At 39.9% G+C, this 26,243-nt stretch overlaps 3 protein-coding genes across 5 annotated transcripts in view; 1 reads left to right on the top strand and 2 right to left on the bottom strand.

Moving 5' to 3' along the window:
• Nucleotides 1-484: 484 nt before the first annotated feature.
• serac1 (serine active site containing 1) lies at nucleotides 485-7,123 on the bottom strand. 3 transcript variants are annotated; one of them, XM_063496206.1, is made up of 18 exons: nucleotides 7,015-7,123; nucleotides 6,432-6,580; nucleotides 6,306-6,342; nucleotides 6,071-6,213; nucleotides 4,850-4,939; nucleotides 4,444-4,479; nucleotides 4,126-4,257; nucleotides 3,912-4,033; nucleotides 3,696-3,824; nucleotides 3,428-3,541; nucleotides 3,104-3,266; nucleotides 2,702-2,852; nucleotides 2,462-2,603; nucleotides 2,228-2,328; nucleotides 1,971-2,068; nucleotides 1,665-1,847; nucleotides 1,445-1,588; nucleotides 485-1,331 (listed from the first exon to the last, which is right to left on the bottom strand). In XM_063496206.1, the coding sequence occupies exons 2-18, from the start codon at nucleotides 6,523-6,525 to the stop codon at nucleotides 1,195-1,197; spliced, it is 2,016 nt and encodes a 671-aa protein (XP_063352276.1). In that variant the 5' UTR covers nucleotides 6,526-6,580; nucleotides 7,015-7,123; the 3' UTR covers nucleotides 485-1,194. The 3 variants fall into 3 exon arrangements, with proteins under 3 accessions (XP_063352276.1, XP_063352277.1, XP_063352278.1); XM_063496207.1 differs by lacking the exon at nucleotides 4,444-4,479; XM_063496208.1 differs by lacking the exons at nucleotides 6,306-6,342; nucleotides 7,015-7,123 and having other exon boundaries at nucleotides 6,071-6,137; nucleotides 6,432-6,525.
• Nucleotides 7,124-10,192: 3,069 nt separating this feature from the next.
• Nucleotides 10,193-14,265, bottom strand: myct1a (myc target 1a). Its single transcript, XM_063495514.1, has 2 exons — nucleotides 13,930-14,265; nucleotides 10,193-11,375 (listed from the first exon to the last, which is right to left on the bottom strand). The coding sequence occupies exons 1-2, from the start codon at nucleotides 13,982-13,984 to the stop codon at nucleotides 10,831-10,833; spliced, it is 600 nt and encodes a 199-aa protein (XP_063351584.1). The 5' UTR covers nucleotides 13,985-14,265; the 3' UTR covers nucleotides 10,193-10,830.
• A 4,601-nt stretch (nucleotides 14,266-18,866) lies between these two features.
• The window catches only part of syne1a (spectrin repeat containing, nuclear envelope 1a), a 134,586-nt gene continuing 127,209 nt past the window's right edge, over nucleotides 18,867-26,243 (top strand). The window contains exon 1 of the mRNA XM_063496078.1: nucleotides 18,867-19,126. Within this exon, the coding sequence (XP_063352148.1) occupies nucleotides 19,060-19,126 (67 nt within the window). The 5' untranslated portion in view covers nucleotides 18,867-19,059. The remainder of the gene's footprint in view (nucleotides 19,127-26,243) is intronic.

The following is a 26,243-nucleotide window of genomic DNA, read 5'->3' as shown; positions in this document are numbered from 1 at the left end:
AAAACCTTGAACCTTGAAGCAGATGGGCTACAGCAGCAGAAGAATAAGGTAAGAATAGGAAACCAAGGTTTCCGAGGCTGGTTTAATGGTGTAGGAAATGTTTTCTTGGCACAATTTAGGCCCCTTAGTTCAACCCATTTATTGTTCTGGACCATCCTTTTATGATAACAGTGTACCCATCTTGTGATGGCCACTTCCAGCAGGATAAGACATCATGTCACAAAGCTCATATCATGTCATACTGGTTTCTTGTAGGTGGCAATGAGTTCAGTGAACTCAAATGACCTCCAGTGACCAGATGTCAATCCTCTTGAGCACCTTTGGGATGTGGTATATTCCTATCATGGATGTGCAGCTGACAAATCTGCAGCACCTGTGTGATGGTATCATGTCAATATGGGCCAAAACCCCAGAGGAATGTTTCAAGTACTTTGTTGTATTTTGTACTTTGTATATAGAAATGCATAGATGACTCATAAACCCTCAAACGTTACACATTTATTCATTTCATTGCCAGCATTTAGGACTGCTAGTGGCAGTGGGGGCTGCAAACACATGTATTAAAATTAATTTACTTGATCAGTCCCATACAACTGCATGTGCAATCTGAACTAAAGGTATTAACTCAGGTCCACTTGAGGTAAGGCTTGGGAAAGAATATGTTTTGGCACATAAGATGATAATCACACTATAGTTAGAGTAAAACAAATACATATAAAAATAAAGTCTTAAACCTTTGCTCTGGTCAAAAGTCGAGTTGCATGAGTAGCAACAAAATGTCAGTGCATTTTTAAGTAAATACATTAGATAATGAGCATTGTGTATCCCATGATTAGCTGGTAATAAATCTAAAATAAAAGGAAATATAGATAAAATTTTAATGTGCTTAATTTACTTGTAAACATAAGAGTTATTTTCTTTAAAACTTAGCTGATGTAGCATTAAGAGACCGATCTCAGTGGATGACTTAAAAAAACCCAACAACAAAAAACGCACCCTGCTATCGTTATCACAACTGACAGGTTTCCACAAATATCCGTGTGTAAAATAAATTTGATTTCGTTAGCTAAACTGCAATCGCATTTGTGGTGCTTCATGTGAATGTGCAGTTATTTCTCTGTTTGGTTTGGAGTGTGGTATACATTTCAAGTATACAGCAGGTGGTCTCAGTGTCATTGTTTTTATAGATTTCTGTCAGTGGGTGACGTAGCTCTGCAGAGCGTCCAGGATGAACTGGAGGCTGCGTTTGTATAGAAACGAGTCCTTCCTCTCTGGTTTGCAGATGTTTAGGTGATCTACGTCCACTTCAATGAGCTCACCAATCCCGAGATCTGAAACCACAACACGATGAGACGCAAGACACTGCTTCAACTATGTTTTTTTTTTTTTTTTTTTAATATTTAAGCTGTACATTTCAGACATTACAGTATTTGGAGTTACATACTTGCTGACTGCGTTGGTACCACAAGTATCTTGATCATGGGTCCAATGTTCGTCGGTAGAGTCTCTGCAAAGCTCAGCACCTTGAAATCCTTTTCTTTGGCCAGGTTCAGGAAGTTGTCATTCAGGCTGCGCAGAGCTGGTGAATCTTAAAACACACACATCAATTCACATTAGATGCTGAAAGAGTTCCATAGACCGCAGAATTCATCATATTCACTGACCTTTACAGAGTTCTCTGACTTCTATGGAGGGGAAGAGAAGATATCTAACATTGACAGAGTACTCTGCCATGAAGGTGCCGTAGTGAGGAACACTATAAAACATAATCCCTTTGGTGTTCTGTAATAACCCATGCATGTCTGGGTCCTGTGAGGCATCCAGCAGCATTTTCTTCACAAGCAGTCCTGCAAGAGAAACCAAATGCAAGAGGATAGATTAGTAATTTCTTTTTTTTTTTTCAAATTGGATTCAAGGGATCTGCATAAAAGTCCGACATGCTTGTGGAAGGAAAGATGTGGGAGAAATACCTCCCATACTGTGGGCTACCCAGACCACAGGCCTTTCTCCAACTCCCGCCAGCTTTAACTTCTTTAGCAGCTCCTGACTTCTGTAGGCTAGAGACTTCCTGGAGAGACAGATAGTCAACCCTTTTTAATCTATTGGAGTAATTAATCCAAGGGTACCCGACTTTGCAAAAATATTCTATTTTACCAAGAGTAGCACCTTAATCACATGTAGACATATAAAGAAACTACAGACTTATAGTTGTTGTTTTTTTTTTTACCTCTGATTCTCAGCAGGACACTGGGCCATCCAGTCACTTAGATGACTGTCATACTCCACCGACAGCACTCTCAGATTTGGACAGTCAGCAGCCAACCATGACTGACAATAAACGGTGATAAAACAACACGGAAGAACACTGAGATAAATCTTAAGCTGTGTGAGACCTCAGAAACACTGGAAAACACTGAAATAATCCATTAATGTAATGAGAGGAATTAGGTGCCTTTGTTACCTTTGGCCAGCACTCTGTATAGTCATCTTCGTGTTTGGCTGCCTCCTCTTCCTCTAACGTATTGCGGTCCTTCTGCCTCCACGTCTTAAAAGCTGCCCCTAGAATCCCGTGGATGAACAGCACGTCTGCTTTGATTGGCTGACTGGAAATTGAAAACATTGTCAAAGATGACGGTTGGGTTATAACAATAAAATAAAATGATGTTAATGCATTATGTAACAACTGAATTTGTTTTCCTACTTGCTACGTGTTTGTGGGTGCAGGATATAGACGCCATCTGGGTATTTCTCTTTTACTGTCTCCCTGTCCAGGTTTGCAAGAGCGCGAGCTGCGTGAGACGCCTGCATGATGTGAGGGCACTGCATCATCTCAGCCAGGACAGACACCCAGCCTGCAGGTGTTTTATGGGTAAAGTAGGGGAAAAAAACAGGAAAGTGTGAAGAGTACGATAAAATTTATAAGTTGGGGTGGATAACTATAAAAGTAAACACATTTTTTTGTGATGGTGAAAATCTAATCTCTAATTATAACAAGCACAACATATATTTTAGACCTTACTTCCATAACATCTTTAGCGCACCCAGTCAGGATTACACATAATCAGAGCTGTCTCCAGTTTATTCAGATTAGTTACAGACTTACCGGACTGGGCTATGGCCTGATGGGCACCTTCATTGAGAGCCAGGTTTCCGATGATGCGAACAATGTTCCTCTGAATCTTCATAGAGTCTGTTCTGAGCTGATAAACCCTCTGGAGAAGCTGTAGACCTCCGTTGGCAACTATGTGGTCACAGTGGCTCCTTACCTGCAGATCACAAAGTATTAACCACAAGGCAACATCCAGACAGGATGCGCATAGAATTGACCCTAATACACTGCTACAATGACTGCAACGAGTAGTAAGTAAATAATCAAGCCACCGACTCCAGACTAAATCACCTTTGGATGCACAATGATGATGATTACCTTTGAGTGCTGTACCAGTGCCTGCAGACAGAAGGACTCCACCTTCTCAGAAGGAACGGAGGTGAGGCTCTGGGCATAAGGCAGCCCATTGCCACCAAAACTCCACAGACCACCCTGGAACAATGAAGCGCATGTGTTAATGACAGGATATAGAAACTAGCTTCTTTTTTTTTTAATCACATCCCAGTGACTGTTGTCCTCCTGTTTTTAGTTTTAGACCTGGCCTTCCTAATGACTGTACATGTATGTGTACATCTGTGATTGTTACCCTTTGTGCTGCCAAGGACTGAGTGCTCTCTCTCAGGGCCAGTGAGGTAAAGTACTGAACACATTTGTCCACCTCAGTTTGAGGCAGAGATGCCAAAAGCTGCCTCAGTCCGTCCTCCGCTGACAAACCCTGAGAAGATCACATTATAGTGAGATACAGCACATCTGTGAGGTAGGCATTCAAATGGCAACTATCCTAAAGAGTAGATTTAAGTACCTCCTCCAAATCAGGCAGTGCAGGTGGGTGACGGAAAAACCTCAGGTCTACCTGAGGCGTCCGGGCCAAGCCCACTGCTGTCCGATGGTCTATAACCTGGGCTGCCGTCTGGTACTGGTAATCTGGATTATTCAAAACAGGTGTGATCTAAGCCCAGAGCAGGTCTCTGTTGTGTATCAAATTAAAGTGACAGGAAACTTTTAGGGTCCTTTACCATGCCAGTGGTGATTGTCTGCAAGCTCCTGAACAGCCTCTAGTCTGATGGCTTTGTTAGCTGACTGTGTCTTCTTCAGCAGGACCCACAATGCCACCTCATGTGGGTCAGCATCCACATGACTGAAGTGCTCTAAGACACAAAATTACAGAACAAACTGACCGTCTGAACATTTACAGAATAAAAATGGAGACGTGTTCTACTAATTCCTCTAACTGGACCTTTTAGCAATTCTAACTACAACTAAAAGGTTAACTACTAGTGTCTACTGCACCACCTTTTAGATTACTACAAGAGCTAATGAGCTAGAGTACAAACCTTGCCGGAGTGAAACTTGTGTCATCAATTTGGCAGCTATTAATTTGTAAAAGGTTAAAGTAAACAAAAGTGAATGTAACTTTTTGTCTGCGGATTTAAAACTACAGGTGGCTAAAAACAAAACAAAAAATCTCAGACCTGTTTATTCCACTCACTTTTACAAGATCCACACCACTGTAAAAGCTATGTGGCATTCAAAACAGGATGTGCATGTGCAAAGGCAGGTGTTTCCTTTGGTCTCTGTGCACATACGTCACATAAAATTGACTAAATGACTACAGTTTTCTGAGCATAAACACTTGCCCTGCTATTGGCAATAATACTTTTCAGTTCAAGAAATATTAGGGGTGGCATTATGGTGTATCTGTCTATGTTATTGGTGAATTGGTGTTTGTTAGTTTCTTACCATCGAGTGATTGCAGTAAAAGCCTCGAGGATATTTCCACAAACCGTCTTGCTGCTTTATGAAGTTCCCTCCTTGCTTTGTGTGTAAGTCCTGGAAGAGATGCAGAAAAAACAACTAGCCACTACTCCCTTGACAAAATTTAGAACTGCATTTCTATAACATTATAAAGACAACAGAAACCATTTAGGAATGCTTCCCTGTAGAGGTGGCTAATTAATCAAATTTGAGTCAGATTAATTTATATTTCCATTTTTATAATAATGATTCTATTTTTTATCTTTCATTATAAATCCATCTCATCCTTACAGCTATAGCATTTGCACCTCCCCAAAAGCCTAAACACACTCCCCGCTATACTGTTGTGTGTTAAGTTCACATCTATTTATTTTAAGTTAAAAGTGAAATTAACGCATTATGAGTGAGTACATCTCAATATCAGTACTGCTTAAAATGATCATGGTCATATGTTTCGGCATAATCAAGCAGCTTATATTTTAGGTTATAAGTTGATTGTGAAAGCTTCCACTAAAAAGGTAGAGGAAGTAAAATCACCCAACACCAAATGGCTCAAAGTCCTAGCAGGAAAGGGAAGACAGGAAGAATGAAGGCAGATGTCACTGCCCCACTGAACATAAAAAACTCAACAACACATTCTCATACAAGAACAAAATGGGGCCACTCAGCATATTTGTCAGATAAAGCCCTCCCACAGGAGGGAAGAAGGAACATGTCCAAAAACCAGTAAATTTAAATTAAAAATCGAAACAGGTCTTACTACATTTATAGGCTAGTGGAAATATATACATAATTTATACAGCAAAAGAGGTTAAAATGACAGATTTTGTACAAGAAGAAATACTGCAATGCCGAATGGGAGATGCTACATCTGAACTTGTGTATTTTCACAATAAAAGGTCTAATTCATCCCAAAATAAGTCTGACACTGGATGGAGGTATGTAGAAACAGAATGTGAATATCTTGATGCAGTGAGAAAATGTAGGACTACAAACACAGTCGTACAACAGGCAAAAAGATAAAATATGAGACTCCGTGATGAATTTATAAATGTACTGTTTATTCTGGGATTGTCCTAGAAACACCAGCCAGGGTTTGGTGAAAAGTTGTGACTGAAATTAGCAACATAGGGTATGTAAATATATGAAAAGACATGTTATAATGTGTCATGTTACCCATGAGGTTGTTAGGATAGCATACATTACCTCCAGTTAGGTTGTCTTTTTCATCTGAAGGAGTGGCCCTCAGATAGATGTACGACTTATTCTTCTCCTGAAGAATTGCACTAGTGTCAATGGTCACAGCCTTATCCAAGGCTATCACCTCATAAGTAATAAAAAGACAGCCCCTGCAGAAAGGAGCATGTTTAATAAGCTATGAGACAGAGATCATTCTTCTCTCACACGATCCATAAATCAGTCTTTTAATAATGTAACTTACCCCAAGACAACTGCGCCAGTTACTTTAGCAACTTTCCCTAAATGTCAGCGAAGAGGAAGATCTTTATTTTCAAAGTGTTTACCGAAATTTCGTGTACAAGATTGCTGATTTTGTCCAACAACTTACTTAATTCTTTCCACTGGAGTACTTTCTTCACACCAGGCGGCCCAGCTGTGCTCAGCCTCCGACAACGGATCCAGCGCAGAGCGGCTGCAGACATCCTTCCCCTGTGTGCCCTCCCAGATGTGCGTGTGTTAACCAGACTGCTGTCCAACCTATCTGACAAAGTCACAGACGTGAGGACAGTGTCTGATAAGGCACATAACGGTATGTCAACGCAAAAAAGACCCGATAATTACATTTAATGTTATCATGTCAGTTTAAACACTTAGCAGTGCTAACATTTAACTCGTGACAGTGCTAATGGTTAGCTAGCCACACAGGTGGGTGTGACTGACAGCTGGGCTAAAATTACTTGACTAAATAACATAAACACCGGTAAGTCTCCGCCATAAAGCCAAAGCTGGCATGAACACCCAAACGTAATCCGGGTGAAGCTAAATGAAGCCTTAGCTGCCACTAACTTGGTGGAGATTAGTTAGCATTTGGCTATGACTGTTCTATCTCTGTGCAAGGCATCCAAACGGCTAACGGAGTAACCCGGTGGACATGTAGTGGATTAATGTCCATTTCTGATGAGCGATATTACCGTATTTATCGATGGACACGTTTTAAAAGAACTACGATAACGTCCTCCACGACTGCAGCCGGTGTACATAAACACAACATAAATTTGTCCCACAAATAATACGTCATCCACTGCAACAGTTTTTTTATTGACAGCTTTAGAGGTTCCGTGTGTGAACTGCAAGATTACGCAAAAACGACAGTGTAAAAAGTAAATATGTCACGGGGGAAAAGAGGAGGGGCGAGAGTAAGAGAGACATCAAATAAAGACGGTAATACTGTTACAATGCGATATTATAAAATCAAAAATGTTTATAGCCTTCTTGTTGCGGGAAGGATAAATTGTGGTCACATAAAGTTTAATTTCCATTCATGAAAATATGGAAGTGTGGCTTCTTATTGGAGAACTGCAATTTATGGATGTGAAATTTGGCAATGAGTAAAAGCAAACTGATAAGAATAGATGGGTTAGAGGAGGGGTGTCAAATATAAGGCCCAGGGGCCAGAAATAAGCTGGTGAAGACTCCAATCAGGCCTCACTGGACAGCTTTAGGAAATGCGAAGAGAGTCATAAAAGTTTGACTTTTAATATAATTTTGTATGACAGATTTATCTTTACTGCTAAATACCTCCCATGTGGCCACACCAAAGTAATTAGGTAACAGATAAAAAAAAAGTTCCTTTTCTTCACTACAGAAATTAATGGGGGGTTTTAACAATGGATACAAATAAAGGACGTTTTCTGTGAATAAACAAAAACTTTGTGTTTTGTAATCACAGGATTGACAATAAGATACAGCTACCAGAACTTTTTCTGTAATTTTACATGTTTATTTCTTACAATTTAATTCTCATACATATAGATTTCTTTCATTCACTACAGCAGTGAATGAATCTTTATTATGTAGAAAAAAACTGAGATGTTCTGTTGAAATTGTGCTTCTTTATCAAATATTAAGATGATATTCAATAATCGAATATCCCATTATGCACGGACAGAAAGAAGAGTTTCATTGGTCTGGCCCACTTAAGATCAAAGTGTGCTGTATCTGGCTCACAGTGTAAAATGAGTTTGACCTCCTTTCTCTTTCTCAGTAAAATATGTACCAGATATATTTAAAGTGAAAATCTAACAAAATGTTATTGGAACTAAAACCAGTAATGTCTTTTCTACAACTCTTTTCCATAAGTACAAGACAAAAAAATATACATAGGAGGACATCTGTGGGAAGGTCTGACAAAAAGAGCAAAATATATCTATCTAAACAGAAGTGTATTTTTTACATGCAGTAACATATTTGTTATTACATGTTTTTTAAATTTTATTTGCATTTTTAACATATCATAAAATATAACTTTTGAAACTTAAACACAACTCAAAACATTGTTCTTTCTTCTCAAAACTGATTTCTTTAACCAAAAAAAACACGCACATACCTTTACATTCCTACAGAACATCAAAAACCAAATTCAGAAATTCAGGAAACTACTATAAAAATTATTTGTGTATTTTTTGGCCATGAAGCTACATATTTAAATCCATGCAAATGTGTAAGAGTAAGTTTATTTTTTCTTGTTCTGGTGAAGTGTAGGGAGTTTTGTCCAAATATAGCATTTACAGTTCTACATATATGTCAACACCAGTGTTACCTGTTTCATGTAGTATATGGCAAAACTCAGTAATTCCACCATGTAATTTTAGTACAGTGAGAAACATTGCCAAGAAAATCAGTGCAGAGATACAAAAAGGTAACAAAAGAAGTATTTATTGGTTACTATAATACAAAATATTTCACTGGAAATATTGGCATGGCTGAGCCTTCCTCTTCCTCCTCGTCCACGATGGCCTCCGCTGCCTGCTAGTCTTCCTCTTCATCACTTGAGGCCTCTTTTATACTCTGACACATGACTGAATTGTTCTTCTAGTTGAGTTTGAGGAGGTGCATGATGAGTGAGAGTAACTGGTAATGATTGTGTTGTGTTTTGAAGGCCAGTGTTTCTAGGTGAAAAAAGCGTGTTAAATAATGGATTTGTGCGTCAGAAATGTGCAAAACTTGGATTTATAATGATATTTGAGTGAGACCAGTAAAATTGTGCTAAGAGTTTAGCATTTTGGAGTCATGTTTTGATATGTGAGCGTCATGTTTTAGATTTGGTTGTATAGTTCGTTTTTGTGTGTATTAAATGTGGGAAAACTGTAATTAATTTAGTTTCCATAGTAGGTTTGTTTGTTTCAGTTTAGTTTTTAGTTTGTATTGTTGAAAAATGTTAAGTTTTAGGTTAGCTTTTACTTTTTGATTTTATTATTCAGAGAACATATTGCGGCACAAACAAGAGTTTTTCAAGTCAGTTAACTCAGTCATGTTGACATCCTAAGTCTGAGTGAAAAATCAGGCCAAGATCTCATCAAGCAAGTTGTAATTGTTGTTGTAACACATTTTCTCAGTTAATTGTTTTTTTTTTTCAAATTCAAGTTTATTTTTCTGTCTGGTTTTAGTCAGCTGTAAATACCTTAGCGATTATGTGTTTTGCCGTACGAGTGCTGCTCATCATTTGGTCCTGTAAAGTTTAAGAGCTCTGTAGGGATTGTGTCCTTCACCTTTCAAACTTTACTGTTGTACACTAGTTCCTTCTTCAGGAAACAACAGTTAGGACAGTAATAAAAATGACAGCACAGCTGCACTGTAAATATAGCAGTCTAACACAGCTATTACTATTACTGTATTCTGGCTTTTTTTGCTCTAGAGTGCATTACTGTGGAACAACACTATAGTCTTGAACTGTTGGTAGCTCATATTTGGGTGAGTGCTAGGTACTGCATCGTGAGGGTACTACCTTGACTTTTATGAAGTGTGCTGGAGAGGTTGCATGAAAATCAACATAGTAGCAGTTCATAGTACAATGGTTCAGACATTTGCTTGCTATGCAAAAGGTCACTGGTTCAATTTTAGCTGGAGATTAAAAGCCCATTTGGGCTTGTATCAAGGGAGCAGCTGAAAGTAGCTATAGGTGGAGTGGTAAAGGACAGAACCCTTCATTACATTTTGAGATTGCTCAGTATCATTTCTTTATACCTGTAGAGGCCTTATTGGAAGAATCATTCACTTTTTTATATATTTTGTGTCAGCTTATGTGAAGAAATGGCTTTCCTGCCGAGTCCTTCCAGACCTGTTACAGACCAAAATGTCTGCACTGAAAAACCTTTTTGAGTCTTGCTTTATTGCATTAACTTAAGAGCAGAGTCCACTAAAATACATTCAAAACATACAGAACAAAAATTCTTATACCTAATGCCCACATATTCTCACATGTCACATTCGCAAGTGCTGTTCATGCAAACACATAAACAAAATCATCTTGAATATGTGACCAAGTTTTCAACATGAATTTGATAAAACATCAAATAGTCTAATGCACTTTATTAACTACAGGCTTACACACACTTTTTATTTATCTTTTAAGCTTCACGTGTACAATCATTACATCTTTTCTTGCATAGTTATTATACGACCTGCACGGAGAAAGCATATGTCTTGCCTTACATTATAAATAATCACCATTGACAGGATGCAACACCATTCAAATGACTTTTTACAATTTTTTTTTATAAAAGTATCTAATGATGAAAGGCAAATATGTTTATAAATATATAGCAGATGACCTAAAAATTATGTAATTTCAGGAAGTTATTGTGTTAAGCAGGGCACTTAGCTGAGCTTGGCCTCTTTGTTTTCTCCACTCCAGCTCCACCTGATCATAAAAATCATTATAGATTTAGTCCAGTTTGGAAATCCGTTCATCTCCCAATTAGTATCAGCCAGTGGTGCTTTCACTCCTCTCAGGTTCGGGTTTCCTGATAAGCTCTGATTATGCTCTCATAAGCTGGAGGTGGGGTCTGCGTAGCATGAAGACCTCTCACACTGTTCCCCCAAAATGACTCTGGTCTTGGTGGGGTGGCAGCTGGCTGGGCTACGCTTTGAGCTGATCCAGTTGATGTAGTCAGAGGTGGTGTACGTGGCAGTGTGGTTTGGCTCCCCTCCTCTGCCTCTCTTGCAATTTGGCTGCACTGGATGAGCGGGTGGAAGGTGGAGCCCCTGAAGCTGGATTTATGCGCCATTGCGTCAAGGTGATCTGGAGAGGAAGTCTGGCGGTGAAAGGTGAAAGCAGCTGTCACTAAGCTGTTGTTGCTTCGCCGGTCATAGCTGCTGCTGCGGTTAAAGCCTGGACGATGGCGGGAAGAAGTGTGCGAGTGGCGATGCGGGCGGCGGGTGATGCTGGCAGAGCCTGCTTTGTGTCGGGAAAACCAAGTAAGCATCACATAAACTAGGGCGCCCAAGAGAAGGCCCACTGCCACAGAAGCACAGAAAGCTATAATCAGGTGGTCTGTGAAGAGAGAAGCATACCATTTAAAAAAAGGATCTTTATAAAATGATCTGTGTTGTAGTATCTTTTTTATATCACAAATATTCCCATTACAAGTCTGTGAAAAAGTGTTTGCTCCCTTTCCTGCTTTCTTCTTTGTTTATATGCTTTAGATCATTAAATGAAATTGTAATATTAGACAAAGATAACCTGAGTAAGTATAAAATGCAGTTTTAAATTATGGTTTAATTTATTAAACCATCATTTTATTATCATTTTATTTTATTATTATTATTAATTCATGATTTCCCTGTGTGAAATCATGAATGAACTGTGATTAACCAAATTTTTTCAGAAGTTCACTTCAGTTTCACAAGCCACTCTTAGGTTTGATTACTGCCAGACCCGTTGAATCAAAGAATTACTTAAATAGAACCTGCCTGACAAAGTGAAGCAGGCTAAATGATTTCAGAAGACAGCACATCATGCCAAGATCTGAAGAAACAGCTGAGAGTCAAAGTCATTGATATCTATCAGTCTGGAAAGGGTTATAAAGCCATTTCTAAAGCTTTAAGGCTGGGAATCTAAACTGGGAACAGTGGTGAACCTTCCTATGAGTGTCCGGCCTACCGAAATTAGTCCAAGCGCACATCCATAACTTATGGAAGGAGGTCAGAAAATAACCAGGACAACATCTAAAGAGCTGCAGGGTTCACATGTCTCAGTTACACTTAGAATTCATGACTTGGCAAAAATGGCATCCAAGAGAGAGTTCCAAGGAGAAAACCACTGCTGACCAAAAAGAACACAAAGGCTTGTCTTGCACTGCCAAAAAACATCTTGGTGATCCCCAAGATTTCTTGAAGGCTTGAGTACCTTTACATCTGGCATAAAACTAACACAGCATTTCATAAAAAGATCACCACACCAACAGTAAAATAAAATTTTAAAGGAGAATGTCTGGCCATCAGTTCATGCCCTAAAGCTCAAGTACACTTGGCTATGCAGCAGAACAGTGATCTAAAACACATCAGCAGGCCCACCTCTGAATAGACCAAAACAAAAATGTAGGCTTTGGAGTGGCCTGGTCAAAGTCTTGACTTAAATCCCATTGAGTCTTTTTTGACATGACCTTAAAAAGGCCATTGATGCTGGAAAATCCTCCACTGTGGCTGAATTAAAACAATTCTGCAAAGAAGAGTTTGCCAAAATTCCACCACAGTGATGTGAAAGACTGATTACCAGGTATCACAAATACTTGCTTGCAGTTCTGTGTGGCAAGTGTGGAACAACCAGTTAATATTTCTACAAATGCATATAAAATTGACAAAAAGATACATTTAGATAAATTTTTTGATGCTCTCAATGCAACATCAGAAATTAATTTGGATCTAAATATCCTTCTGGATCCACACAGTCAATTAATGCACAGGTTGGAGGGTTTTTCAGCCTTGGTGAAGTTATACATCCTCACTGCTCTTATGCACATGCAGTGCATCTAAATAACCTTTATGGTCTTTTTTAAAAATAATCCACTGTGAATGCAAGGAATTTAATGTGTGCTAGGAAGAAACTGAGAATTGCCAGACGTGTCTTGAAATATGGTGGCCCTTGACAAAATAATAATAGGCTTTCCTCTGCCTGTGTTTAACAGATTGAGCCTCTTGGAGAAAAGAAACCAACTGAGTTTTATTTCCACACACGCACACACACACAAAAAATGAAAAGCTGTTGACATATTCTTGCTCAGTGCTACTTTGCCTTGGATAAAGCCAACTGAGCATGCTTGAGAGAAGGAAGAGAATGTAGCGGATGAGACAAATACCACTGGACTTATGCCAGGAAAACAAATCGGGTTCCCCTCAATAAAATGTTCAAAAAGTTTGAACCTGCTTTGTTACTAGACCACATTTCCACAAGTTTTTTTTTTCTCTAATTTTGGAAAATGGAGGGCAGACCCTAGTAAAATGTCATCTGGAAATGCCATTAGGGAAAACTGAAAAAAAGAAAACATCAGCAGCAAGTATGTCTGTGTAGGTTCTCAGTCATCCAGGTTATGGTAATCTAAGGAGCTTAGAAAGAAAAGTGACTGGACTGACATTAACGTTGATCTCAGTAGGTCACACGATAGGGTGAGGTTTCACCTTAAAACTCAGATGATGACCTACACCTTTGTTCATTTGATGAGGCACCTGATCAATAGTGGGTCAAGTACCCTCTTAAGGGAAAACTCTCACTAGGCTTAAATACCTGGGACTCTCCACCATTTGGTTTTAGAACTGAAGAAGATTCTCGGATGAAAGGTGAAACGTCCTCAAGAAACTTAAAGAAGTCCAGTCGCTTTTCTTTCCACGCTCCTTAGATGAGCACCAAACAGATCAAGCATTCTTAGAAGTCTGAAAAGGTTTCTTTGAATATTCAAATTTGGATGATAAAGCTTGGTTCAAAAAGGCACCAGGCCCGCATATTACATCTATTCCAGGAGGCGATTCAAGCTTGAATTCCTGAGGGCACCAATCAGAGCAACCACATGAAACACACCAGCTAAAAGAGAAAGAAAGCTCAGAAAACTCACCAACGTCGGCAGGCTGAAGCATTTCCAGAAGGAAATTTGTGTTGTTCGCAGCCATGACTTTAACTGCTTTGTCAAAGGAGAGGAAGAGAGACTGAAGCTCAGTTCAGTCTGTCTGTTCCTCTCGTCTTCTCCCTTCTCCTGTCAGTTCTTTCCTGTCCTTTTTTTTTTGATGGATTTTCCTGTCTTTCTGTCCCGTCTCTTTTCCTGTTCCCCCTACTTTCTCCCTCTTCTCCTTTGCTCACTTTCCCTGTCAGTAACGTCCGACTCCCTCAAAAGGAGACTCAGCCCAGACGCTCACAGGGCTGGCAGCTAACTCTGACAGTCAGCTTGTTTATGGAAGCGGAAAACTACACTGTCACATTTCCTGCCTTTCTGCTGGAAATTAGCAACAGGAGGGGCTTATCTATCCAGGACAGAGATCCTGGAGGTATAGAGACGGGGTGTTTCTGTAATCACTTCCTCTCTCATCATTTCCTTCAGGTTGATTAAAGTAGAAGAAGGATCACCAGCGCAGGAGTTAGTCCTTCAGTTGTTACCATATGAGAGTCTATTACAATCACAAATATTTTTCTTCCTTTCAGAAATTATAAATATTTCAATCTCTTCTTTTTTTCCTTCCGTCACAGAGACGGAAGAAAGGCGACAAGCCATCACCTTGCACCAGAAGTTACATTTCTGGGGTTGTATGGGGCGTTGAAAGGCAAATCTCCAACTGAAAATGGTGATTGCAATTTTGCAAGTGTCTTTAACTGCAGCATTTTTATTGGTAAACTCAGTGTTTCTTCAGTGCCTCTCTCTCTATCAAAACCAAAGTTACCTGAATTTGAGAGATTCAGTAAAAACACTGTAGTTTGATAAGAAAGAAGAGCTGCTCAGCTGCTCTTTTGATACACCAACATTTTTATTTCAAGTTCTTTTTTACCACCTTCTCTCGACAAATCAGGATACAATGCACTGAAATTAATCTCTGTGTTTTTGATCCCACACTAAACTAAGGAGAAAGAATTCCAGCCAAATCTGCTGCAAATTCATCAATTCAGTCAGGAAGAACGATGCGAGCAGTCACATTGGTATGCCTCTGAGGTAGACCGGCCCCTTTGCTCCAACAGCAGCTTTTTATTTTACTTCTCCAAGTTAACCCCTGATCTCAGCTTTCTCTAAACATTCACTGAGTCAATGTTTTCAATAAAATACACAATTATGAGCATTTTAGTCGAAAATCTCTGAGAGTTTATTGTGTTAAGAGAGCTTTAAACTTCTTATTGGCAAAGAGAGAGTAAGGGAGAGAGACTATCCCAACCAAAGCTTGAACTTCCTTTAATTGTTGGCTCGGCTGTATGACCTGTTGAAAATAGTATGTCAGGCCATTGTTTTCTGATATAGAGAAGCTGAAGGGCAATAAACCAACATGTTGATATGTGGCGGAGACATTCTTTAAGCTTTTATAGCTTTTGTTCATGGCATTTATCAAGTGTAGCAGGGTGGAGTGGTGGGAAATAACTGTGCAGTCCTTAATGTCTTAGTAAAGAAATACACATCCAGAAGTACTTCAAAGATTTAGGCAGCAAGGAAAAATGCAGATTTCACAGATTTTTAAAAATGAATATTTTATGAACCTTCAAAGCTGTGGCTTATATCAATGTGCTTTTCTGGAGCATGTATAAAAGTAGTAAAATAAAAATAAACGGGTGAGAAGAAGAGAAGCAACTGGGTGATACTGTTTTGTTTTAAGGACATTGCATTGGTTAGAAATTAATGCACCAAGGAGCTACTCTCTGTGTTTCTCCTGTCCCCGCTTTGATCAGTAGATGGAGCAATACTCCAGGGTAACTTCATAACACATCTCTTTATGTGATCTGAAAGTCAGAGAGCATGTCTGCTCCCACCCTGTAAACATTAAACATCTGTAAACATTAAACATCAGTCAAAATGGGGGGAAAGGAGTTGGAAAAACATCTCTGTTAGCTAATTAGCAGACACAAATGATAAAGGGGCTGAGGTTATTTATCTTTAACATTTGCACTGTACTTTTGAATGTGTGATACAGTCTGTTTGCAGACCTCCACATAATGATTATTTAACAGTATTGCACTCAAAAAAGCCATGCTTTCTGCATCTTAATTAATAATGGGTGGCAGCCCTTTAAGGCAAGTACATTTTTACACATTTTTTCATGAATGAATTTCATGAATCTTTATAAAAAGTTGTATCCTTTTTGCTACAGAAAAACATGTAAAAGGCTTCTGAGTTGAATACATAACAGACATCAGTATAACTTGAAAGATTCACTCATGTTTCAAACATGTTTCACGGTAAACAACTTTTCAGATACAATAATTCAGGACCCATAATAGATTTGCAGAACAGCGTTTCTCTCTTAGCATGTTGATTTTTGCCATGCAGGTTGACAGCAAACTTTCTAATGAGATTTCAGAAAACTGCTGACTATGCATGAAAGAGATTACCATGCTAGCAGTCTTGCTCCCAGCTCTCTGGCTGTGCAATGATTAGATAAGAAAACGGACCTTAAAAGGGTTACTCTTGGATGGTTTCCCATTGACCTGAGTGTTTTGTCTCTGCTCTCCTCTGCTGCAGCATTGTCGACTTTCTCTTTCGCTGAATCTGTTTTGGTCCACAGGGGCGCTGAACGGTAGAGGTCACCTCGAGCTGAGCTGTGTAAAAATGTAGGAATCAGCAGTCCATTCCTGCTGCAGAGCAGCCGGCCAATCCAGCAAAATCCCACAACATTTCAGTGCACTGACAGGTCAAACGGCTGATTCTGACACATGTACATTTATTGGGCAGGAGTTCCTGTATAGCTGATACTGAATTCACCAAGGTAAATCTTTTGCCCCATATTTTCTATGGCAGTAGCAATGGCAGGCCTGTAATTTGAATAGATTATTGTTTTGTTTTGTTTTTGCCTTGTCTTACACTGTGGTTTAGAACATTTTTTTGGTAGGTTTACCAGTAAAACACCAATTCATCTTGTTTGGGGGAGTTATTTTGAGGATTTCATGTTCTTCCACATCTTCTCTCCACAGCTTTTTGGCTGAAAGACAAATATTTCCCCCCAGTAAATATAATTTTTACACAGTCACTGCAGAAAACAAACAAAACAACAGCACGCAACAAAAGCTTAAAAAAGGCTGCCGAGATGTTGCCGAAATCTAGACATCCAGATCTGCAGATATACTGTGGAAGGCAAATCCTCATCCTTAAAATCAGCCCTTTTCACCTGCTGCCAATCATTTAGTGAAATCAAAGAAGCTTCAGTCGATCATTTATTAGTTTTTCTGTTTTCTAGGCATCCTCCTCCGTGTCTGCCTTTGTGGAATGACGCTCTGGACGGAGCTCCCTCTTTTAGTTTTCTAAGAGCTCTCCTGAGATGATGATGAAAGGACTTGTCTAATGGGATTACACATCGCGATAAGTGCTCAGAGCCCAGTGGTTCATCGCACCTCCCTCTTGCATTTCAAAGAGTGGCATTGATCTGTTGTTGGGTAGTATATCTTGGACATTGTGTTTTAAGGGAGATGCTTTATTGCTTGATTCACAGAGGTTTGTTCTTAATGTTTTTTGTCATTCCAGCCCCAAAATATATGTGTGATTCCTTTAAAACTACATTTAAAATGAAATGTCCTTTGGTTAGGATCCAGCTCACTTATTTTCAAGGATTTGATCTGCAAAAGACACCAATCCCCCCACCGCCACCTGCACCCCATCCAATCTTTAACCTGAGCACACTGTAAAGGTGATGTCATGGGATAATTCACAAAGCTGCCCAATAAGCAATGAATTATGTAGCAACTGAAACTTCTAGTTTATATTGAAATCAAGCAGCATTATGTCATACTTTTGCACACGTGTGCACGTTCTCTGTATGCTTATGTATATTTAGATTTTATCATGCTAGAGATGGTCTACCTCTATTAATACCAGTGAAATAACAATTTTTCTGTTAGGAAAAATGATTAATAACAGGGTTCCAGTCTATTCCTTTAAGTAAGGAGAAAAATATAGGCAATATATGATCATCTAGTCATTGTATTATTTTATTTATTACAATGAATTTATATTAATAAGCTGTATTTTCAAGGTGCAACCAACCCAAATGTGATTTATACAACAGGTTGGAGCTTGAAATTCTTTCCTTAATCATCAAACAAAGCCAACAAATTATTATACTTTCTGGATTTTTATGTGGTAAAGCCATTTAGCTCATTTTCAAAACAACATGCTTTCAAATATGTAAGTGATTTTGTTTTCTATGCATCATTAACGCTAATTATTTTCATCCATTTTGCCTCCATTTTATCTTCATTAATTTAAGAGCAGTTAATCTTGGTAATAGCATCCATTTTCCACCACTAATAAAGCAAATACATCAGTCCTTCTGTCTGGCTGAAGGCGTAGTTATCACTCTGGAGTGAGTGCACAAGTTTGGCTTTAACCATTTCAGCAAATTAATGCTCAAACCAATATTACCCTCAAATTGAGTCTGATAAATTTTCAGTAGCCTTAACATGTATTGGTGCTGACAGGTTTGATTCTTTAATGTCGGCCCTTTTTAAAGTGGGATTTATCTTCCATCGCACATTTGCTGTGACTCATTCTGTTTTTTCTTGTTTCTTTCTTTTGCCACTCTGCAGACACGCACATTTGCCCAACTGAAGACAACTTCCCGTGTGGAAGAACCAGAAGGCGAGAGAAGAAGCCCTATCCTGAGGTCTAAGATGGAAGCGTATTCCTTTTGGTTGGACAGCAGGTGGCAGTACATGCAGACCACAAAGCTATACGGTCTGCAGGAGTAAAAGGCTCAGGGAAGGGAGGGGGGCCTCTAAGATGTTCAGTGCACAGACACACACGCATGCATGCTCGCATACACATCCAGTTTGCACTTACATCATCATTACCAGGGGAGGAGCTCTGCAGAATGTGAGGATTGCAGACAGCTACTGTAACAGGGATGACTTCAAAAGAAACAGCAACATTGGCATGATTCAGTCTTGACACCCTGCGGTCAGTGTGAAGACTCTAAACTGCTGCAGTCCTAGTCAGAGCATGAGGATCTTGCCAGGGTGATTCACAGGAGCTGGGACGTGACTTTAGTGACCTCAGTACAGCAGCATGGCATCACCCAGGCACTACGGACACTCTGCTCGGGATATTACCAACGTGATGCAGAAGCTGCAAGGTAGGAGCCAAATGCTTACTCACAATGCTCTAACTTGGTTTTGCAGAGTGTTTAGAGGTGACCTAGAGCTTGGTATGACACAGCAGAGCAGAATGAGGTAGAGACAGCGTGGAAAAATCTGTCTTTCATCTCATCCTCATGACATGCTGGAATTCAAGTTCATATGGCTGATAAATGTTTGGTATGAGAAGGACATAAATCAGTGGAATGTGCAATGTCACTGCATGCAGCATAAGAAGTGAAGTGGAAATTTGGGGTTATAATCAGTTCTGTTTTATCTCACCTTCAGGCCCTATCAGTGCTTTGGTTTATTTTAAATGCTCTGAATCTTTTTTAAAATCGAGATGGAGAAACCTGCAGCGGTTAGAGCTTATTATTTAACATATATTTTTTCTTTTTCAATGGGGAAAAAAGCTTGATCAAATGGTAATGAGTAAATGTGTGAGAGACAACATTATTACCCCATTCTTGTTTGTGTTTTGTGTTTGTTTTAATTGCCTGCTTGCTCGCTGTGTGTTTGGTCTATCTGTGTTAGTGATTGCACACATGGAGTGCAGTGTGCGTGTGTGTGTGTGTGTGTGTGTGTTTGTGTGTGTGTGTGTGTGTGTGTGTGTTTGTGTGTATATATATGTTTCTGTATGTTGATTGACAGGGAAGCAGACAATAGCAAAGCTAATCCTCAGAGAAGCTGACAGGATGAAGTCTATTCCACAGCCTAACTCGGCTGTAGTAGCAGGTCTCCTCATAATGGACAGTTATATCCTCAGCTTGCTGGCACAGTTACATCCAATCTGGCTAATTTAAAATAATCAGCTTAAACTATTTTTTAAAAAATCTTCTCTAACCTCTAACTTTTATTTCTTCTTTAAAATTTTATTCTCTATTCTTTAAAATTTTATTTTATTGTATTTTTTGCAGCAGATAACTAGCATTTATTCCCATTTGCTAATAATGAAACAGCATGGCTTTAACAGTTTCACAAGCTTCCAGTGGGAAACGGTGTATCTCAGTGTGCCGGGATCATGTATCCTTTGCTGACAGGATCAGATTGATGACGCTTGCAAAGTAGCAGGAAAGTCAGGTGACACTAGAGCTGAGATCCAATATGGCTGCTCACTGTACGGCTTCTGAGGTGGCAGTTTCTGTGAAAGCCGAGAACAGCATCAACAGCCACGTGGTTCCCCTGCATCACTGTGTGCAGGTGTGGGTGCACACTTTGAATCTCGATTGTACGCTGATGGATCTAATTTTAGAAGCCTCCCCTCGAGCCGTCTCTCCAGTGCAAAGACGGATTGATGCAGACACGCATTGAGTGCGCATTTAACCATTTGCAACAATGAAAGGGTGTCAAATGATTCCATTATTTATTCATACTTCTCAGAATTAAAACAAATTAATCCACAGGGAGACACCCCCATTTCAAAGAGGTGGATAATGTTTCATCGGCATCTAAATGGTGGTGTTTCTAGATATCTGGCAAGCTTCTACTACTTATAGGTATAGGATTCTTACTGAGTGCTGTAAGGATGTATATAACATGACAGTGGTTTGTTCCAGCCACAGACTTCTGACTGGATCCTACTTTTTTTGGCAGTGTGTCAGCTCCAGTTAGTGAAACTTTTATCTCATTTTAGCAAACGGCCCTTTTACCAACTGTTGCTTTAATGGTTTCACAAATTGTAAGCATTTCAGATAAAATTGTTTCTGTTGCTGTGGGTGTCTTTATAAATGGAAAGACTGAGGGTTTGTGGGAACAATGCTGCTCTAATGTAGCCGCAGTAGCCGTTACCACAAAAATACAACGCGTAGATCATCTTTGATTCTGCTAAATTTAGTATGTGCCTATTATATTCGAGTCTGATATATTGCCTGTGGTTGGAATATGCATCGTTCTTACTAAATGTGTTGAAAAAGCAAAATCTGTACTTGATCTACATTAACCGGCCACTTTATTAGCTACACCTGTTCAGCTGCTTAACATAAATGTCTAATTCATCAAACATGGCAACAACTAAAAGGATTTAGGCATGCAGACATGATCAAAACGACTTGCTAATGTTTAAACTGAGGATCAGAATGGGAAAGAACGGTGATTTGAGTATCTTTGAACACAGCATGGTTGTTGGTGTCAAAAACGGCTGATCTGAGTTCTTCAGAAAATGCTGACCTACTGAGAATTTCCCCACAAAACCATCTCACGGGCTTACAGAGACTGGTCCAAAAAAATAGAAACTATCCAATGACTAGCAGGAGAAAATATCTTGCTGATGGCAGAGGTCAGAGGACAAGACTGAAGCCAGACTGCTTTGAGCTGTAACAGTAACTGAATACAAACAAGATATGCAGAAGAGGATTTCTGAACACCACGTTGAAGCACATGGGCTACAGCCACAGAAGAACCCAATAGGAGCCGCTCCTATCACCTAAGAACAGGAAATTAAGCCAACAATTCAAACAGGCTCACTAGAATTAGACAACACATGATTGGAAAACATTACCTAGTCTGATGTACTCTGATTTCTGCTGTGATATTCAGAGGATAGGGTCAGAATTTGGAGAAACAACACGATAGCATGGCTCCATCCTGCCTTTTACCACTGATTCAAACTACTCTTAATGTTATAATAGTGTGGGGGGATATTTTCTTGGCACTCTTTGGGCCCCATAGTACCAACACAGAATTGTTTGAATGCTACAGCCTACCTGAGTATTGATCCTGATCATGTCTATGCCTTTATGTGTACACATCTTCTCATGCACCATGTCACAATGCTCGATCACATCAAGCTAGTTTCTTGAATATAGCAATGAGTACAATGTACTCAAATGGCCTCCATGGTCGCATTTTCTCTATCAAGATGAGGGCCTTTACTGTGTGGTGGAACATACACATGCGCATGCTTGCATGTGCAGCACACATATCTGCAGCAACTGTGTGATAATCAATTCAATATGGACCAAAATCTCTCAATACTAGCAAGGTGTACCTAATGAAGTGGCCAGTCCCCTTTACAGTTGCCTCTGTACATGTACTTTCTCCAGGTATTTAGGTTTAGTCCAAATTTAAATCAGGAGTATTGTCTTTCCTTTATAATGGGTTGAGTCGTGGAACTTTTTGATTGTACTCTGTAGTTTTTTTTATTCTTTCTTTTTTCATAACATGTAGCTCTCATGTATCTCATATGTTCTCGCCTCTGAGTACAGCATAAAATTAGCTTGTTGACAGCGGGCAAGCGGAATCTAATTTCATTTGTTTGATGTGTTCTGGTTGCCGTTCATCTCCTGGGAGGCGAGAGCTAAACCTGTGATAATGTAATCAAGATGTTTTGTAGGAATCAAAGAGGAGCACTTATTTTTTTCATTAATCTGCAGATGAAAGTAAAACACAACATAAAAACGTGTTCTTTCCAGTATCATATAGTTCTGAGCTTGTACCCTAAAAGACAGCTGTAGATGAAATGTATGTAGCCTTTGTTCATGACAATGTGACTCTACTGGGATAATTGTTATGTTCACATGTGTTTGAGGGAAGAAAACTTGGTTAGTTGTATAAATATATCTAATCTAATGTCACTTGCATGTCTTGTAAACCGCGATTAGTTTAACATATTTCCTCATCATCTCGAGGGAATATAACAATCTGAAATCGCCATGTTTTAAACCGTTCTCCCTAAAGGCTCAATTTGGCGGCCGCTTGAGAAGAAAGAAACGGCTCAATGCAACATCAAAACAATCAAAACTTTTGCCCCAGTTTTGGGCTTGTGTTTTTCTCCCTTTAACCAGCTCTTTTGGTGCACCTCTCTGTCGCATACAAAAGGGAAAAAAAAAACAAAAACATCGCAATTAGTGACACCATATGGCAGAGAACGGCAAGGCCGCTTTGAATACCTCCCAGCCTGAACTCATCCATATGCTGTGGAATTTGCCTGTTTGTTGTCTCTCATTAACGAGAAAAGCGATGCGCTGTTTTTGCTATTACAATTTCTCACCTGTTTTCTCTGTCGTGGGCGGAAGAGGCGTACGTCCATGCCTACGCCTCTGGGCGCTGCCGTCTGCCGGCCCATCAAGTGGACAAGTTTGCTAAATCTCATTGAGGTGGGTGTGCACACCTGCATGAGTTTTCTCTGCATTGTGTAATTTTGGTAAAGGAAGATGCTTAGCAGGGGGAAAAAAAGGCTGAGAGGGTAAAGTGCATAGGCAACAGAGAGGCAGCACATCTGGAAGATATGAGCCCCATACTGAGAGTTTCAGATGGATGAAATGGGAATGAGAGCGGCAGCGGGAAAAGCAGGAAAATGAGGACTGGACCAGCAGAGTTGTTGGGATGGTGGGTGGGTGGAGAGAGAGAGCGAGCCCACACACCAGCTTTTAAGCTCCTAGTTGCTAGTGGGCCTGGCACAGATCCTTGGGTTGGCACAGGGCCAGCTTGACATCCTGTTGCCAGGGGCGACATTATGATGCGGCCGCAGCCAAGGAAGGCCCGAGCAGACGGTCACCTTGAGCCATGCCAGCCTCCTGTTTAGCTGTGACACCACTATTTATCGTCTGTGGCTCTGCACACCGTGGCTTCACACACACACACATACACACACACACACGTGTCCACATTTACATAGACACCGAAATAATCGCTGTGTTAAAAATAGCTCTAGTGCAACGTTTTATTTTTGTAATTTTTTAATAAGACTGGGTGTCAGCAGTTTAACTGAGTGGTTAAACAAACCCAGAGGAAGTCTTCAAGGCCACCAGAGCAGAACTGTGGCAGAGGGTCTGCTCGGGAACAACGCTGTAGCGTGAGTTGTTGTTTGTTCTGCTGCTTCTTCTTCTCCTTGTACTTCCAGATTGTGTTTGTGACTCGCTGCCATAAACGGCAGTCGCATGACAGCCAGCACGGGGCTTTTTTTTCTCTTTTTCACCCTGTGGGCTTATGGGGCATGTCTGGTTCAGGCTCTGCTTCTGTAACAGCACGTTATGCTTGATAAAAGGGTGTGTGTGTGTATGTGTGTCCCTGCACTAATGGGTATCTGTGTTCAGACCATGCAAGTTTCCCAGTGGCAGCTTCTATTGCAGATCAGATCATAATCTCTTTTAACCTGACAGTCAGTGAGGTTTTGAGTGACGTATCACAAGATTAGGTCACTGAGGGTCCCTCCTGTACAATATGTACGGTGGGTCACACTCATCCACTCTAGACGCTCTTTTAAATGTCACTCTTTCACGAAGGTCAGAGTGTATTCCTGCGTTATTTAAGTGAAGAAGAAGAATTGCAATATCAAATCTTTCTCTAACTCAACTCTAAAATTTTATGCAACACAGGCAGCATTAAGTGACTCTAAAGATATAATGAAAGGAGTATTTATGTTATCTCAAACTATTAGGTGCTGTAGCATGGGGCAAAATCACAGCTTTAGGCCACACCGATTCCACGATACAGTATCTTCTCTGATGCTGTCTGCCAGATTGAAGCTTCAGATAGTTTTGACGGACGTGCCAAACAATGTCTTTACAGATAAAATCCTGACACCTGAGCTTTTGACCCCGAGACACATTCAGCCTCTTTCTGTAATACTCTGAGTCTCATGCAGGCTCTTATCTCTCACCCACAGACACCTCTGTCCCCCTTTTCCCTCCGTCTCATTGTGATTGGATAGTAGAAACTTTTGCCTCTGGCGGTAAATTTAGCGCTTTTAAATAGAGGTCAGATTGTGAATCCTTGACCTCGTAAAGGTCAGTCAGGCCTGTGGTAATAAGTAAGTCATTTCCAAGTTTTCCTGTTTTCTGTGTCGCTCACAGAAAATAAGGAAAATAAAAACACCTCATTTTGTTTTTAAGAAACAGACGCAACTCTGCCATCTGACACAACAAGTCCTTTTTGCCTGTTGCAAGAATACGTAATAAGGAAAAAAAAACAACAAAATTCAGGTGAAAGTAGAAGGAAATTAAATGTAATACCTTTACAGATTTGCACTGTGAATGGGACAGATGGTTTTAGTGAAGTAAAAGGCGCTCGGACATCTGCCGGATGCAAAAAAGAATTGGTTTAGGTTCACTTTTAATAACGTAGAAAATTTGCCCAGCTGGATGGGCATAAATGCGCTCAAGTGGATATGTGCAACAGGATTTCGCAGATGATTCTGGCTCTGTGCCAGGCAGCATTTTTATTTCACAGCAAAGACGAGCATTATAACTGAATTTACTGCTCTGGCCACAGTGATTTATTTAGTGTGCTGACGCTAGTCCTTTCACTTTACTCGTCCCTGTAATGTGCGGCGGGCCACTGAACCTGGATAAAGAGCTTAGACTGTCTGACCCACTCCCGCACACACACACACTCACACACACACACACACACACACACACATTCATCACACACACACACACAATCATCACACAAATTCATGGACAGCAGCAGAGAAACATCAAGCAGAAAATATTTTTTCAAAGCCAAATTGAGTCTTTCTAATGCTCTTAGTGCCGCTGAATGGTGTTTTGATACGACCCCCTGTGCCTCCAGTGGAATAGATGCTTTGTATTAGCCGCTTGTTTAGTCTGATTGTGTGTGTGGTGTTAAAATTTTGTTTTGTTCACCTAAATGTATTTCGCTGTGATAAAGAAGGCCTTGATAAAACAAGACAGAAGGCTGTAGCTCACTTACTAACACTGATTTGCTGCAGGATGTATCTGATATTTTGCAGCTCCTCTGTCAGAAATGAATCAAATTAATAACTGATATACTGTAATATACTAATATACTGTCTACGCTAAGAGAGATGACCTGTTTAGACTTTTTTGTCTCATTTGATTTTTACATATTTCTTTTTTAAATTCCTTTAGTTTGTTTTGCTGTAATGCATTTGCATTCTGATCTGCCTCATTGCTGTTGTGTGTGTGTGTGTGTGTGTGTGTGTGTGTGTGCGTCAGTACTGCAGGTGCTAAAATTGCTGAAATTACTGTATCAGTGGCCTGGCTTTAATGAACACTGTGATATTTGGACATTTTTGTCAAACGACAAAGTGCCTTCTCTGCACATCTGCTACTGAAAAGGGAGTGATGGTGCTTGAAAGAGGCAAGGGGTTGTTTTGATAATCACTTTGACTTGTTCCCCCCTTCTTAGTCC

Source organism: Pelmatolapia mariae, linkage group LG15 (assembly GCF_036321145.2).
Source record: "Pelmatolapia mariae isolate MD_Pm_ZW linkage group LG15, Pm_UMD_F_2, whole genome shotgun sequence".
In the NCBI taxonomy this organism is placed as follows: Eukaryota; Metazoa; Chordata; class Actinopteri; order Cichliformes; family Cichlidae; genus Pelmatolapia; species Pelmatolapia mariae.
The sequence above is the reverse complement of the archived record's forward strand: the minus strand, read 5'-3'. Positions and strand labels throughout refer to the sequence as shown.

Bases quoted from the DNA above. Each gene is read 5' to 3' on its own strand.
- myct1a (XM_063495514.1), bottom strand. From the start codon at position 13,984: ATGGCTGCGAACAACACAAATTTCCTTCTGGAAATGCTTCAGCCTGCC. The intron at 11,376-13,929 runs GTGAGTTTTCTG...CTCTCTTCACAG, and splicing joins GCTTCAGCCTGCCGACGTTG to ACCACCTGATTATAGCTTTC.
- serac1 (XM_063496206.1), bottom strand. From the start codon at position 6,525: ATGTCTGCAGCCGCTCTGCGCTGGATCCGTTGTCGGAGGCTGAGCACA. The intron at 3,825-3,911 runs GTACTTAAATCT...TGATCTTCTCAG, and splicing joins CACTGCCTGATTTGGAGGAG to GGTTTGTCAGCGGAGGACGG. The intron at 1,332-1,444 runs GTATGTAACTCC...TTGTGGTTTCAG, and splicing joins GGTACCAACGCAGTCAGCAA to ATCTCGGGATTGGTGAGCTC.